Raw genomic sequence first — 16,333 nt, forward strand, 5'->3', positions numbered from 1 at the left:
ATGAATTAAATTTTCTATAAAAAAAAAAAAGCAATTTTGGGGATTTTTCTTTTTTTTTAAATTAATTTTGGAATAAAAAAATTAAAAATATATTTTTTTTTTAGAAAAATAAAAAATTTCCATGGAAGTTGTAGAACACTTGTTTTTACATAACATATAAAAAATCTAGAAAACTGTTGGTGAGAGTGTGAAGTGTTTGTTTCAAACAACAAAAAATTCACAATTAAGTAGCCGTATCGTACCGATACAGTACGATACGGCTCGATACTGCACGATACCTTTGATACATACCGATACGGTACCGATACTCTAGGGAATTTTTAGATTTTTAAAAGTTCGTATCGTAAAGTATCGTACGTATCGATACCGATACGATACGATACGCCGATACACAAAAAGAGGCCCAAAATTTCCCGTAGCGTATCGGTATGTATCGTGCCGATGCCTACCGATACAGATACGTATCGATCGATACGGCACGATACGCACCGATACTTAAAACCATGAGTATACATAATAAAACATGTATAATACATCTATCACCCTCAATAGGATAATAATTTATTCTCCCACTAATATAAGAGAGTGAAAACCAGATGACCCATTAAAAATATCAATTATATGAGTCAAAATCAGTTCATAGTATAACTGGACCTAACTGTTGGCTTGAACAAACATGGTCAAAATAGTCAACAACATAAATAGATTACAGAAATCATTTTAATAAACTAAAATGAAATGATTTTTTATTTCACTTGCATAAACTGTTTATGGTCTATCCAATCAGTAGACTTCAAAACTGGTTTTCATTGAAACTATGCTGAAAATAGTTAATAAATCATCAACATGTAGAAACAACATAGGATGATCTTATGTTATAACATCTCAAATGTGAGTATACGTATCATCATTAATATTAATCTTTAAGATGTCAATTCTAACCACAAGAATCTTTAAAAAAATCGATTTAAATAGACCACACTAATAACAAAGTTTAACTTGGTGAGATTCATGTGCATTCACTGTAATGACTATATCACTCAAGAGTAATAGCTGAAACTGTATCCTTATCCTTTAAGACAGGAATACACTGGTCCTCTCATTTTCTTGTATTAACTGTGAAAAGAACAATAACTTTTGAGATCCCCTTACCTTTGGGATCAGAATCCTTAGGTTACTGTCATTTTCTTTAACTTTGGTGACATCATCTTTAGGGAAATATCACCTACTATGCTGCCCTAGGGAAAACCATGAAAGAACAAGATATGTCACTTTGGTGGAATCCACATCACCCTTTCATGGTTCCCTAGAAATGCATTTTGCAGCTAAACATGTATAAAAACTTACACCCAACTTAACTCCAATATATTTATTCATCATAGAGTATTCTAAATATGGCATGCAAACATAAAAGGCCATTAATTTTCTGCTTATGTCATTCATGAATGATTTTTTTAATATCATAGGAATGATAAACCAGTGCAAAAACATGCATAAACAAAAATACAATTCTAAAGCCACTATAGAATAAAGACAAAACACTATAGCTGTTCCAAAACAGTTATGGAACACAAAATCTGGGTCTCATTTTCTTGTTTTAAATTCAACCCAGTATATTAAACATACATCCACTGGTCGAACCATAAACAACATTTCAGAATATATATAATTACATCCTCCCACTGGTTTGACCAGTTAAGTAATTATCCACAACATCCCAAGTACATAATAAAGTGATATCATGAAGACCAATGATATTTTATTATTCACAAGACCTTGGGACTCTCAATATAATTGTTTTAAATCTAAAAAGAAAACCTGATTAAACATTATGCGAAAATTGACCATTATCATATAAGACCATTTCAAATGATAAAATCCTTCACAATATCAATAACATAGTCAATTTTCAACACACTAATCAATGACCAATTGGTTCTTTAACTAAATACAAAAATAATAGATTTTTTTTTTTGTAATAAATACTTTCATAGTTAACACCAGTCAATGTTGATGACTTTTCCCAGTGGGTGATGACTCATTGGAAAACCCAAATGGTTTAATTTTTTTTTTTTTTTGTCAATGTGTCGGATATCTGAATTTACCAACCCGATCGGTTTAGTCAAGGCACAATTTTGGTTGAATCAATTCATCTTGATTTTGGGTTGGTTTAGGATTTAATCACTTTAAGGGGTCTTGATCAAGACATTGGATTTTATTATTATTATTTTACCTATGACACAATACCAATGCCAAGTCTTAAACGATCAAGTGTAGGATCGGTCTCAACCGATGTTGATTCAGATCATTGGATCTAACCAAATATTGTTTGAAATATACCTGTTCAACATTATAGTGGTCTACAATCTAATTTGGTTTACCAAACCAGATTTAATTTGGTTCAATTCAGTCTATTTCAAATTAGGCACATAAGCTTCAACCCATTACACTTAAATAAACATGGGCAACCCAAAACAAACTTTCAAACACCCATAGACTCAACTCATTTAAACTTTAAAAAATAAAAATTAAATAAAAATAAACATTATCCTCCATTGCCTTATATGTGAACCCTTCTTATGCATCCCACCGGATAATAAGTCCAAAAAAAAAAAAATTCACATCAATTTTACAAACAAGACAATGCTTGCCCCATCATAACCACGTCTATGTGTCATATCATACTAAATGTTATAGTTGAAAGGAGTCACCAAGTACTTGATACTTGGAATTGGGATTGAAACGGATAGGTTAAAAAAGGATAATAACTAGCTATAAACAGTCATATGATACAAAACCATATTCAATCAGGGTCGATACTGATCCCACCTAATCCAATTCGGATAAGAAAGAAATACCCTTAACTTTAATTATTATTATTATTTTAACCCTTTATCTGTACTGAGTCTACTGACCCATTGATATACCAATTCGATTCTTCAAACCAAAGAAACATGAAGTTTAGATTTTTCATAATCAACCATGGAAAGAAAAAAAAAAATTGTATTTTTTTTTTATTGAAGAATCATAAACTTTGTATGGTTTTTTTTCTCAAAAAAAGTAACAATCAGTAAAAGGAAACCTTTTTTTTTTTCAAAAAAAGCAATCAAAACCGTACTTACCTTTTTAACTTTTGACATTTTTTTTTTAAACAATCAAAACACGGTTTCAAATAAACCGTACTGACCTTTTAACTTTTATCTTTTTTTTTTTCTTTTTTCTTTTTTAACAACCATTCCGTACTTACTTTTGACTTTTTGCACTTTTTTTTTTGGTACGGTTCTCCAAAAGAGAAATCAAGGGATTTTTTTTTTAAATAAAAAAAACAACCAAAACCGATTAATAATGCGTACGGATCAGTGTAATGATCCTACACTGCTTTTGTATGGTTTTTTTTTTTTAATTTAACTTTGTAAGTTTTTTTGTCATTTAGTAATAATATATAATATATTACTTTNATTTACAAGATCTCAAGAAACCCTACTCGAATCAAGGGTTTAAGCTTGGGTATGGTGAATGTTCAAAGAACCCAACTTTGCTTACCTCTAAGGGCCCGTTTGATAACGTTTCTGCTGTTTCTGTTTCAAGAAACGACAGAAACAGAAATTTCCATTTCTAGGAACAGAAACAGAATTTTGGGTGTTTGATAAACCTTGTTTCCGTTTAATTGGATGATTACAGTGTTGTATTTACATTCCGGTGGATAACGATCGGTGGCCATTTGCTTGAAGAAATAGATGCTCCGACGTGATAGCCGACTATTTCCTTGAACAAGACAGGCGTTGGCAGCAAATTGAGGGGTCAATCATCAAGGATGAATTTGGAGTTCAGATCATCAAGGATGTATGCGTCTTTAGCATCCTCAAAAGACATGAATCTTCTGTTCCCTTCGACTTCCAAGCATTCGGAAGGAGAACTGCAACAGAAAAGTAGAGAAACCATGGTTTCCGATCGCCATCAGCAGTAGCAAGAGCTGAATTCCGGTCTAATGCGATTTCGCTTTGCCCCGAGCCCCCTGCTTGCAAATTACGTGGACGGTAGCAGCGAAGACGGAGAAGGAGGAGCTGATGATTTCCTACAACCTCGTTCTTCAAGTCCCGAAGTGGAGAGCATGTTTGCGAGGTTCTTGTCTTGTGGTGGCGGTGTCGCTGGACCTCCCTCACCTGATATTCGTGAGATCGGCGACAAGTCTCCAGCAGTATCGGCGACTCCCACCGGAGCAGTTAATCAGAGAAATTCTCAATTCGTAGCATCCATGAAGCACGAAGCATCTGAGGTTGTTCCTCAGCAGAATGGATACTTTGCCACTGCTTCCCAAATGCTTTATCAAGCTCCGCCGCCGGTGCCTCTGCCCAGCCAGAGCTCAACCTCCATGGATAATTCTTACGGGATGGTGAATTTGATAGTCATGGATCACAATCCTCCTCAAGTCAAGACTACTAGCGCCAATTGCTCCAATCTTATCAGACACAGCAACGGAGTCGACGAGGAAGATGACAGTGCCTCATCGGAATCTGCGGGAAGAAACCCAAATCGACGACGGCTGACAAGATGGAGGGGAACTCTGTAGACAGAGCTAGTCAGAGACGGTGGTGATGGTAGTGATGCCAAACTCCGTCTTCAATATCGATTTTTTGTGCCCCATTTTTGTTTCGAGAAACGAGCAAAACAAGTAAAACTTGTTTCGTCATTCATGTTTCTTGAAGCATAAATTGTTATAAATTTCAATTTATGTTTCAAGAAACAAGTGGAACAGAACACTTTTACCAAACGGTATTTATGCTGTTTCTGTATTTCTGAGAACAAGAAAACACAGAAACACGTTTCTGGTTACGTTATCAAACGGGCCCTAAATGTAGATCTAGAGTTGAAGATCACTCCACCGGTGTCGGAATGGGAAGATCAAGCTTCGGCGCCGCCGAAATCCTTCTATTCTTCCTCTTCCTTCTCTTCCCTTCTTCTTCCCTTTCTTTTCTCTCTCCTCTTTACTATCCTCACCAACGTACGGGTGTCATAAATGAAAAGAAAAGAAAATCCTAAATGCTATATATATACTCCCTAAATAAATGAATAGTGCACATGGATGGGTCACTCAGGTGGGTGGGTGCACCCACCTGTCCACCCACCTGAGGGCCAAAACTTAGGATTTTGACAGAGTTTGGGCCTAGCGTGAACCCCACCCCTGGCATACGATGTAGTATATGTATATACCTTAATATACGGCTACAATACCTGCTTTATCTGTACATGGCCTTATGGTAGGTGCATGTACACGGCTTGGGCACTCCCGTCTCTTCTGGCACTGGCTCGGACTTGTCGGGGCAGCCGGTGTTTAAGGTCACCCTTGCCATCATAGCCCATAAGGAACCCGCTCTAACTCCCTCTAGTTCGGTTCCTACATGGTTAAATTGGATCGACCGCGTAATCAAACCGGGTTCAAGAAGTAGGGTATTACAACAGTAATCATAAACCAATGCAAAAAACACGCACAAATAGAAATACAATTCTGAAGTCATTATAGAACAAAGGCAAACACTATAGCTATTCCAAAACAATTATGGAACACAAAATCTGGGTCTCATTTTCTTGTTTAAAATTCAACCCAGTATATTGAACATACATCCACTGGTCGAACCATAAACAACATTTCAAAATATATAATTACATCCTCCCACTGGTTTGACTAGTTAAGTAATTATCCACAACATCTCAAGTACTTAATAAAGTGACATCATGAAGACTAATACTATTTTATTATTCACAAGACCTTGAGACTCTCAATATAATTGTTTTAAATCTAAAAAAAAAAACCTCATTAGACATTATACGAAAATTGACCATTACCATATAAGACCATTTCAAATGATAAAATCCTTTACAATATCAATAACATAGTCAATTTTCAACACATTAATCAATGACCAATTGGTTCTATAACTAAATACAAAAATAATAGATTTTTTTTTTAATAAATACTTTCCTGGTTAACATCGGTCAATGTTGATGACTTTTCCCAATGGGTTTTTCGGCTACCCATTGGAAAACCCAAATGGTTCAATTTTTTTTTTTTTTTTTTTAATCTTTGTAAAATAAATCATCTCCCACGATGACTATTCAATACAAGGCGGGTTCTCCTAGGAAAATCCATGGAAGGAGATAACATATTAATTTCCTTATATTAATTTTTCTAATATCATATTCGGCTATATCACCATCTTCCTTCCGGATCTTGGTGAAATTGTTGGCACTTGGCACACCATCGCTTTCATAACATTAGGTAATAGTGACCACTTCACGGTTTATTAAACTAATGTAAATAAAAAATTAAGCCTTATGTACGTTTCCTTCAAACAAGGAAACACGTCTCAAAGATTCAATTTATTTATTTATTAATATAGAAGAGAATCTCATTCCCAAAACGAAAACAAAAGCTTAGAAAACTCTAAAGTCTGCAACTCATAAAATGAATAATGCAACGGCCCTACTGGGCATATCAAATAAACCCTTTAACATGCAGCAATTATTCATTACATGATTCTCATAAAATTGCATCCCATTGACTCATCATGAATAGGCTTTGATACCATTGAAAGAAAATAAATATGGAAACAATTCATGGGGATCAATGAGCATGCACTATAAACACTACAAAAACATGTTTTAGGCATACCTGAATCCATGGCTGAAGAATAAGAACTCCTCAATATCTTCTTATATGCTCCTCATACAACACGATTAATGTTGGTCTGGTCTACCCTCTTTCCCTTTTGCTTTTGGTCCTTAGCCTCACTTAATGGGTCAGTGATAACTATATATAGGGGTGAGGGTAGGGATCAACCCTGTAATAAAATTAGGGTTTCCTCCCCATTAAGGAAACAATACCTTAGATCCACACATAGTGATAAATATTTCATACCATTAAGGCGTGCTAATAGAATCTAATATCTCCACAGAGATCACTTACCAATAATATTGGATTCTTTCTGCTTACTCCATCTATAGTCAACACCACTAAATCGATTTTGGAAACAAATCTTTGACTATGCTAGCCCACCTAATAGGAAATCTTACACCTTCTACATGGCACATGTAAATAAGACTTTGTCTAAACAAAGTATATATGTACCTTTTGCGGAAAATTTCAAATAATTATTCTACTTTATGACTTGGCTTAATTCTATGTAAACTTTATAAAATATCCATTTATACAAATCAATTTATTCATTAAAACCCAAAATAGTATAGCTCCTTTGAATATACGATATTAAAATAGAGTAAATAATTGAAGATTTTTTTTGGCTCATCTTTCTTGTTCATGAAGTACCTTAACATTATTGCAATGAGTATACTATTTTATACTTTTGTTTATGTGTTTTGAGTGTAACTTAGCGTACAATATATTGGATAGAAATCAGCTTTATTTTTGCATTCTTAGAACTTTATAGATCTAGATACTGGCAAATATGAATTAACAGCTCCAATCCCTATGAAAGGCGAAAATATCTGCAATGTTGATGCTTCGTTATATGTTCTCATTGGCCCTTGTGCTAGTGGAAGGGTCACACTCTCGGAAAGAGAACTTTTACCCTTTATTAAATTTGAGGAAACGGATTCTCTATGTAATTTATAATTAATTTCAACATAGACCATAATGACTGAGACAATTATAATTCATTAAATTCTTGTGATTTTCTTGCAGAAAAAAAAATTGCCACGCAGAGTGTGGAGATGATTGCCTACACCCTCTAGCTAGCATTTTCATCATGTGGGTTCTCGACTAAAGATCTCTCTCCCTCTCTTTCTTCTTTGATCATGTGGATCTCTGTTAATTGAAAATTTTGCTTCTTGCTCTGTAATTGGTGTGGGATAGGTAATTCCTCGCACGCGAGCAGCATGGAAAGAAAACTTTTAACGTTCTCTTAATTACGAACTACCAATCCTATGGTGAAGTTAGTTATGGAGAAGATAAGGGAGATTTCATTAATTTTTTACATTTTAGTGTTGGCTCGAGGTGTGTGGGGGAGAGAAAAAGTTGAATAGAAAATGAAAGATGCTGACTGTCATTTTTTTGTCATTAGTGCAGAAATAACCTCTTGGTCAATGATCTGTCTTATTAAATTAAAAGAAAAATGCTTTATGTGATAGGGAGTGGAAAACGGATTTACTTATTTATGGGAGATACAATTCTATCCCCACACATTCTCTATGTCTATAAAAAATACAGAGTGGTTTGAGAATAGGAGTATATATATATTTCTTTTCACGGTCTCTTTTGATTTGTTGGCCAATGTTTTGTTGAAAAACATTTGTCTATCTTATTAGAGAGGAAGTGTGTGGTCCTTGTGCCTAGACACAGAAGTGGAAATTTGATGACCCCACCACTGTGAAATATTGAAAAATCTACCCTGGGTTGATGCCTATGTGCATCCCCTCAATTTCTCTTACGCTCGTCTAAATATCATGCAAGCATGAAGCATTCTTCGTCCATTTATTAAAATTGAGGAAACAGATTTCTCTATATAATTTACGATTTCAACATAGATCATAATAACTAGAAAAAAATAATTCGTTGTTGCCCGGGTTGTAGTTAAGGTAGCAGTGAAGGAAATAGAATCTTAGAGGCAGGTTTGAAAATAACCTCTTATAGTGAAATTTTTTCACCCAGATCTTTTCACTTTCCTCTTTTTTTTTTTTTTTTTTTTCAAGTGTTGGCTCTAGGTGGGGTGTGGAGTGGGCAAGAGAGAAGAAATCAAATACGAAACGTAAGAATCTTTTCCACTTTCCTTTTTTTTTTTCTTCTAGTGTTGGATCAAGGTGGGGTATGGAGGGGTAAGAGAGAAGAAATCAAATACGAAATGTAAGAATCTTTTCCACATTCCTTTTTTTTTTTCTTCTAGTGTTGGATCAAGCTGGGGTATGGAGGGGTAAGAGAGAAGAAATCAAATACGAAATGTAAGAATCTTTTTCACTTTCTTTTTTTTTTTCCTTCTAGTGTTGGATCAAGGTGGGGTATGGAGGGGTAATAGAGAATAAATCAAATACGAAATGTAAGAGGCTGACTGTCAATTTTTGTAACCAGTGCCAAAATAACCTCTTGGTCAATGATCTATCTTATTAAGTTAAAAGGAAAAATATTTTATGTGGGAGAGTGTGGCGCATCGAGATACATTGCACTTGGGGTGACATAACCAGCTCAGCCCCTTAAATGGAAAATTATCCGTTTGTGGATGCTTTCTTGTGCATTTCTATTAACTCTCGCATACACGTTTGAACCTCCAAAATAATCTCTTAATCAATGATCTCTCTTATTAAGAGGAAAAATGTTTTCTGTGAAAGAATGTGGCCCCGTGAGACACATCACTCTTGGAGGCCATAGAACCAGCTCGCCCCCTCCAGATGAAAAATGATCCCTTTGTGAATGCTTCCAAGCTCATGTGTTTCCGTTAACTCTCACCCAAGTGCAAGAACCGCCCACCCTCCCACAGGAAGCACTTCTCATAAATTGAAAGACAAGAGAACACTCCTTGTTTTCGAAAGACACAAGCTGCCTCTCTTGACTTGGGAACCTGGGGCTTTACCCAGAAAACCAAAATGCTGAAACCTTTGGGTGGGATAGCAAGTTAAAGGGATTGATCAACATTATAAGAGCACCAAGGGGGAGCACTCTTCTTTTGTGTAGCAAATGAAGGAGAAGGAGATGGACGAGCAAAGGCAAGAACTTATGGCAGCAAGAATGAGCATCATAAGATACGCCCATGGTTTCATGGACTCCATGTCCTTGAAATGTGTGGTGGAGCTAGGAATCCCAGACATCCTTCGTAAGAACGCTAAGCCCATAACACTCCAAGAACTCGCCGCCGCTCTCCCATTGCCGGCGGTCGACATGGGCCGCCTCCAAAGTCTAATGAGGTTCGCCGTTCACCACATGGGTCTCTTCACCTTCAACGGCCAGGATGGCACTTACGGGTTGACTCGTTTCTCGGAGTGTCTACTCCGAGACAGCGAGACTTTCATGGTTCCCATGATACTTGGGACATTAACCGATTGGGGAATGGGAGCTTGGCACAGTCTAAGCAGCAGCATCCAAGGAGGTCCACCAGCATTTGAGAGGCACCATGGAATGAACAACTGGGACTATTTAGCGAGTCACCCCGATATGAATCAGTTGTTCAATGAGTCACAGGAAAGGAACACAAAGGAAATATTTCGTGAGATCTTAAGCAAGTGTGGGTCATGGCTATTTGAAGGGATTGGATCTATAGTGGACGTAGGAGGAGGAAATGGAGCAGCTGCAAAGGAGATAGTGAAGGAGTTTCCAAGCATCAAGTGTACCGTGTTTGATCTTCCACAGGTGATGAGTAGTAACTCGGAGAAGACGAGTGAAGTGGAATGGGTTGAAGGAGACATCTTTAACTCAGTGCCTCGTGCTGACGCCATCCTTCTCAAGGTGAGTTCATGATTTTAATTATAGGTACTTGTCCCATACGCACCTTATGATCACCAGTCCCACGCCATCTCCTTCCTTTTATACCCAGCTGGCATGGACTTAAGTTAGGGGTGTCAACCGGTCGGGCCGGTTCGATTTTGGTCGGGCTTAATCGGACTTGAAGACTTTCAAAGGCTACACCGTGTCCGCCTATTTAACTAATCGGCTTAGTTATTGAGGGCATGGTACACTTTATATTCGGTCAGTCGGCCTCAGGCTATAATCGGACTACTTTAATCGGGCTTTAGTCGGGCCTTAATCGGGCTACGGACATGTTTAATGTTAAACGGGTTTTAACCGATTTTTAAACGGGCCCTCTTTAAAATGTGCACTTATATTCCGGCCCACTCATGCAAGCCCAAAAAAATAAAAATAAATCAATAAATGATACCAAATATAACCATTATTTAAAATGTGAACATGTCTTTACTTTTTAGTTTTTATTCTTTAATTTGGGGGGGGGTAAAATAGGTATTCTACAATCATTAAAGGGTCGGGCCAAGTCGGTGCACAATAGGCCGGTCTCGGTCTGGCGCCCGATGGTTCAAGTAGCAAAACCGAGACCGACCATTTATAAACGGGCCGGGCTCAAGCCCGACACGTTTAATAAATGGTCTGGGCCGGGCCGGTCTATAAACGGTCGGTCCCGATCAGTTTACCCGGTTCGGGCCACAAATTGACACCCCTAACTTAAGTGTCAATTATTATTATAATATAGGCAGCTGATGATCCACACTCCTTATAATATAGCCTCAATTATTATCCACGTCCAAGGTGGTGGACTTTGGTACAATGATAAGATTATTATGTTTCAAGTAAAAAGCAGGGTTTAAAAGAAATCCGAATCAGTCTCATGTACGAGAACAATCTCGAGTGTCCTTGATTCATGGATTTGAAATTTATTAAATGAGAAAAAGAAAAAGTAGATTTCAAATCTATGGATCAAAGAGGTATGAGATTGTTCTCATATTGAATCTGATCCAATCTCTACGAAGTGGGAGTAAGGCTAAGGATATTATGACCCTCTCCACATCTCTTAATAGTAAGAGTCTTGTTAATTGGATACACCTTTCCATTCTATTACCCATATGAATCTTTATATGTTATAAATAAAAAAATTTAATTATCCAACTATGTTGCAACCAAGATTTTAAAACTCGAGGAGGTTGGTCTCAACTGATATTGATACAAAATGAATCAATAGCAGTCAGGTTTGAGTCTAGATTTATAGATTTACCCAACACATGCAACCCAAATTAATAAAGTGAATCAAGATGGAAAATTTTGCCATAAATTAATGAAAAGGAGATCTAACTGAAAACCACAATTCTAGGTACGTGAAGGGAAAACTCAATCTATTTATTCTAATGTTTTTTTTTTTCTTGGGGTGTGGGTGGGTGGGGTGTTAATTGTTCTTAGACATATCCTGCCATCCTTTACATTTACCTACATATTTATGATTTTTAATCCCACATCCATCTCATTTAATGAATAGATTTTAGTAAAAAACATGCATTGAATGTGGTTTATTCTAGGTACGTGAAGGGAAAGCTCAATCTATTTATTCTAATTTTTTTTTTTTTTTTTTCTTTTTCTTTTTTTAGGGGAGGTGGTGGTGGGTGGAGGGTTGAAATCGTCTGTAATTCCGATCTCGTACAATTCCGTGCAATACCACCTTCAGGCGATGACACGTGTATTGATACCAATACAATGGTCCAGATCTGGTACAACTAATAAAACATTAAATCAATGAAAAGACATTTAAATCATATCTAGACCATTGCATTGGTATCAATACACGTGTCACCCCTTGAAGGTGGTATTTCACGGAATTGTACGAGATCGAAATTGCAGACGATTTTTTTCCGTGGGTGGGGGGTGTTAATTGTTCTTAAACATATGCTGCCATCCTTTACGTCTGCCTACATATTTATGATTTTTAATCCCACATCCATCTCATTTAATGATTAGATTTTAGTCAAAAACATGCATTGAATGTGGTTTAAAAGAGGGTTTAAATATTTTTGAGAAAGAAAGGCCAAGTGACGAATGGAAGAACAAGAGGAAGCTTTGAGAGTGACAAAATTTATATTTATCATGAGGGTTAGGGTGGTCATTTTACCTTTTCTGTGTCTATGTCAAGAGACCATGTTGTCCTTTTAGGGCCCGTTTGGTATGGTTTCTGTTCCAAAAATGCCGTTTCGTGTAAAAAACGAAAATTTCAGTTTCTGTGTCAAAACGCTGTTTTTAAACGAAAAAATGGTGTTTCAAAATTTCAGATTTTTATTGAGAATTTTTTTTTTTTTTTTTTTTTTTTAGTCGTCCAATTTCATTTCTTCAGTTTTTTTTCACTTTTTGTTCCAAAAAAACAGAAACGGACCATAAATGCACCAAACAGAAGATTCTGTTTTTTCGTTCCAATAGAACGAAAAAACTCCAGAAACCTTTTTTTAGAACGATACCAAACGGAGCCTTAGACTTCGTTTTTCGTTTTTTTGTTTTCTTGTTTTTTTTTTAATAAAAAATTATTATATTAAAAATCACAAAAAAAGGGTATCAATACAGATCCCCAAAAGGGAGCACCCAAAGCGAAAGCTAGAAGAATAAAAACATAACCTTTCTCACAAGGGGATTTTATTCACCGAGAAATTGGATTGGAAGATTTCAGGAGAGACCAAAAAATGTTGTTGAATTAGTTTTCATAATCTTATATTAATTTGGACTCATTTTAGTCACTCCCTTGAATAGCTTGGAATTGGGGCGTCCTTGTCCATAACTGGGGCATCTACATTGCCTGGACGTAGCCTCCATGATCCCGGCTGGCTTGCTGTCCCCTTGGTTGTTAACTCCTGAGTCTTGGTGTCTATTGTCTTTTGGCCTTGCAATGATGGAGTTTGTTCTTGGGACTCTACGGTTTCTCTTAATGTGTGTCCTTTAGGTGCAAGCTTAAGCCGCCTTCTTTGTATATTCTTCTCTTTCTCTTACTTGATTATTAGTGAAGATGGGTGTTTGTGTGGGGATGTAAATGGATGCTCAGAAAATGCAAATTTGATTTGCTTTTGTATCTATTTAAGGGTATCCATATTCAGTCCAAAAAATCTGGATCCGAAAAATTATCGAAAACATAATTATCCAATTCGAATACAAAATCAACTATAAATTAAAATTAAAAATAATGATAAATAAATAATGATTTTGAGGGTTCTTTAAGTCTAGATAAGTTCTAGAGAATAAGGAAAGAACTATGACAAGTTAGAGACATGGATTGAGAGTAAATTGTATCTATAAGGGGAGGAAGGTATTAGTTATAAAAGTTAGGGATATAAACAGATAGTCGAACACCCGAATACAATTCGCGTCCATATCCCTTTAGAGATATCTGTGTAAAATAAAAAATATTCAACCCAATCACATCTAATTCGTATTCAATCCATTTACATCTATTGGTTCAACCATATGGTACTGTCTAGCCTCAAAACTATGATTTCATGTTCTCTCTTTTTAGCTATGTCTCTTAATCTTGAAACTGACATTGCAAGATTACAAAATAAACACTAGTTTTTAATTCCTACACTGCAGTATATACTTCACGATTGGAATGATGAGAAGTGCATGAAAATTCTTGAGCAATGTAAGGAGGCAATACCAGCAGGAGGAGGAAAGGTAATCATAGTTGAAATGGTGATGGACATTAATAAGGAGATGGACATGTACCCAGCGTTACTGTCAGACATGTTCATGATGGTGAGTTTTGGAGGAAAAGAGAGGACAAGAGAAGAATGGGAGAAGCTCATTCATGATGCAGGGTACAGCAAATGCAAAATAACCCCATTTTCACCTTTGGCTTCTCTAATTGAGGCTTATCCTTAGTACAATCGGATTTAGATTCTCTTTCCCTTGCACCAAAAGAGAAAAAAAAAGTTTAGATTCTCTCAAGAGAGAGAGAGTCCAGCCATATCCGACGATTAGTATACCACCTAGGGCATGCATCCCAGCACAATCCCATCTCCACCCATCCAACCCCCCCCCCCTTTTTTTTTCCTTCTCCAAAAAATTATTATGTGATGACTATAAGGATATATAGTTGGGATAAAGCTTTTCTGTTGTTGTTGTTGTTGTTGTTAGGATTATTAAAAGATATTAGTATTCACGAAATAACCGGCCTGTGAGAAGTAAGCTCCTCTTTCATTTATTTTTTCATCTTCCTCAATATTTGCAGAATTTACTGTCATCGTATCATTTTAGCATATCATCGTATCATTTTTGTCATTGTCTCACAATTTGTTAGAAATGGGAGAGGGTTCTCTAATAAAGCAAGGTACTCTACACCTTCTAACATTTTAATCTATTTTTCGTTCAAAAAAAAAAAAAAAAAAACATTGTGAGGAGGTGTTGTTTAAGTCATAGGCTCAGGGAACCCTTTCCCGTCAAATATATGTGTAAGGAAAAGGTTGGGCACAATGGTGGGGTGCCCAACATGTGTCCCTCTCTCTCTCTCTCTCCCCTCAGTGTCCCTCCCATCCCAATCTCCCCAATTGGTTGAAGCGCTAGTTCTGAGAAAGCTAGCAGCGTCCCAATCCTCTCCTGATATATATATATATAAAATGATGAGATTTTATCTTAAAGAAAAAGTGTGTGATTAGTAAAAGGTCAAGAACTTTCCCTGACATAAGAGTGCTCAAATTTATTATCCCATCCTTTGTGAAATCAAAAACTTCATACATGTTGATGCCCTTGTGCACGTTCTCATTGGTTCTCGTGTTGGTGTAAGGACACAATGACCAGACAACAATCTCTTGTCCAAAAGTAAGATTACAATTTATTTGACAACCGATGAACATATTTAGACAAAAATCAGTTGGGAGCAGCGGTGTCAATCAATCAAGCTGGGCAGGTTTTTATTGGGCCTAATTAGGCTTTCCCACTTTAGAACTTTGCACTGTGATCGGCCCATCATAAACAGTCCATCAGCTATAGGTCTTTAATTGGGTTGGACTTTAAACAAGCTGGGCTTAGTAAATGGATTCTAAACAAATTCTAATTAAGCTTTAAACATGTCGGCCTAAGTCATGCTAATAATAGACAGTCCCAGTCGGATGCCTGTCGAGTAGCACCTTTGTATCGGGAATTACGATTATAATCAAACCAAGCTCTAGGCCAGAGTTGACATATTTATTAAATCAGGCCAAACCAGTTCAAGTTAAAAATGTTCAGGTTAGATTATGTCTCTGGGTCTGGGCCGGGCCTGGAATTGACAATTCTAATTGGGATAACCATGACGTACTTCGAAAGATGCACCTATTTGGATAAGGACTAAGGATTTCTCATCCAGACGTGTGCCTCCTGTTGATGCTGTCCTCTCAAGGTGACTTCTCATGTACTGGATTTGGTTCAACCTGTAGATGTTGATTGGCCTCATAATATTTCAGGGGGCGTTTGGTTCGAATTATCCATCGGATCAGATCCCATGGAATATGGATTCTGGATCTAACTCAAATGAATGAGTTTCTTTGGAATCATTTCAACTCGTTAAAAAAACTGTTTGGTTACCTGATTCTACTGGCCAGATTCTAAGTGGAAAACTGTTTGGTTACCCTGATTCTGTCACTTGATTCTAAGTGAAAACTGTTTGGTTACCCTGATTCTGGGCATTGATTCTGAGTGTAAAACTGTTTGGTTACCTTTGAGTCTTTGAACCCATGTTCTGTTGAAAAAAAAAAATTCCCACAAACAAAACCTAAAAATACAATTTGGTCCACACATGTACTTTATTTTTAATTTTTTTTTCCTTTTCTTTTTTATGGTAATATGTTAAAAAAAAAAAAAGTGTAACCCTAAACCTTTAAG

The 16,333-nt window shown here is 36.4% G+C and overlaps 1 protein-coding gene across 1 annotated transcript; it reads left to right on the forward strand.

The window, feature by feature from the left end:
• The first annotated feature begins 9,347 nt into the window (after window positions 1-9,347).
• LOC122063497 (3'-hydroxy-N-methyl-(S)-coclaurine 4'-O-methyltransferase-like) lies at window positions 9,348-14,394 on the forward strand. The gene is made up of 2 exons (XM_042627195.1): window positions 9,348-10,447; window positions 14,066-14,394. Exons 1-2 carry the CDS (start codon window positions 9,683-9,685, stop codon window positions 14,354-14,356), a joined length of 1,056 nt encoding a protein of 351 aa, XP_042483129.1. The 5' UTR covers window positions 9,348-9,682; the 3' UTR covers window positions 14,357-14,394.
• The last annotated feature ends 1,939 nt before the right edge of the window (window positions 14,395-16,333 follow it).

Source organism: Macadamia integrifolia, unplaced genomic scaffold (genome assembly GCF_013358625.1).
Source record: "Macadamia integrifolia cultivar HAES 741 unplaced genomic scaffold, SCU_Mint_v3 scaffold134, whole genome shotgun sequence".
NCBI lineage: Eukaryota > Viridiplantae > Streptophyta > Magnoliopsida > Proteales > Proteaceae > Macadamia > Macadamia integrifolia.

What these genes read in the sequence shown, in the direction of transcription:
- LOC122063497 (XM_042627195.1), top strand. Translation starts at nt 9,683, where the DNA reads ATGAAGGAGAAGGAGATGGACGAGCAAAGGCAAGAACTTATGGCAGCA. An exon ending in CTGACGCCATCCTTCTCAAG is followed by an intron (nt 10,448 to 14,065) that starts GTGAGTTCATGA and finishes CCTACACTGCAG; the next exon opens with TATATACTTCACGATTGGAA.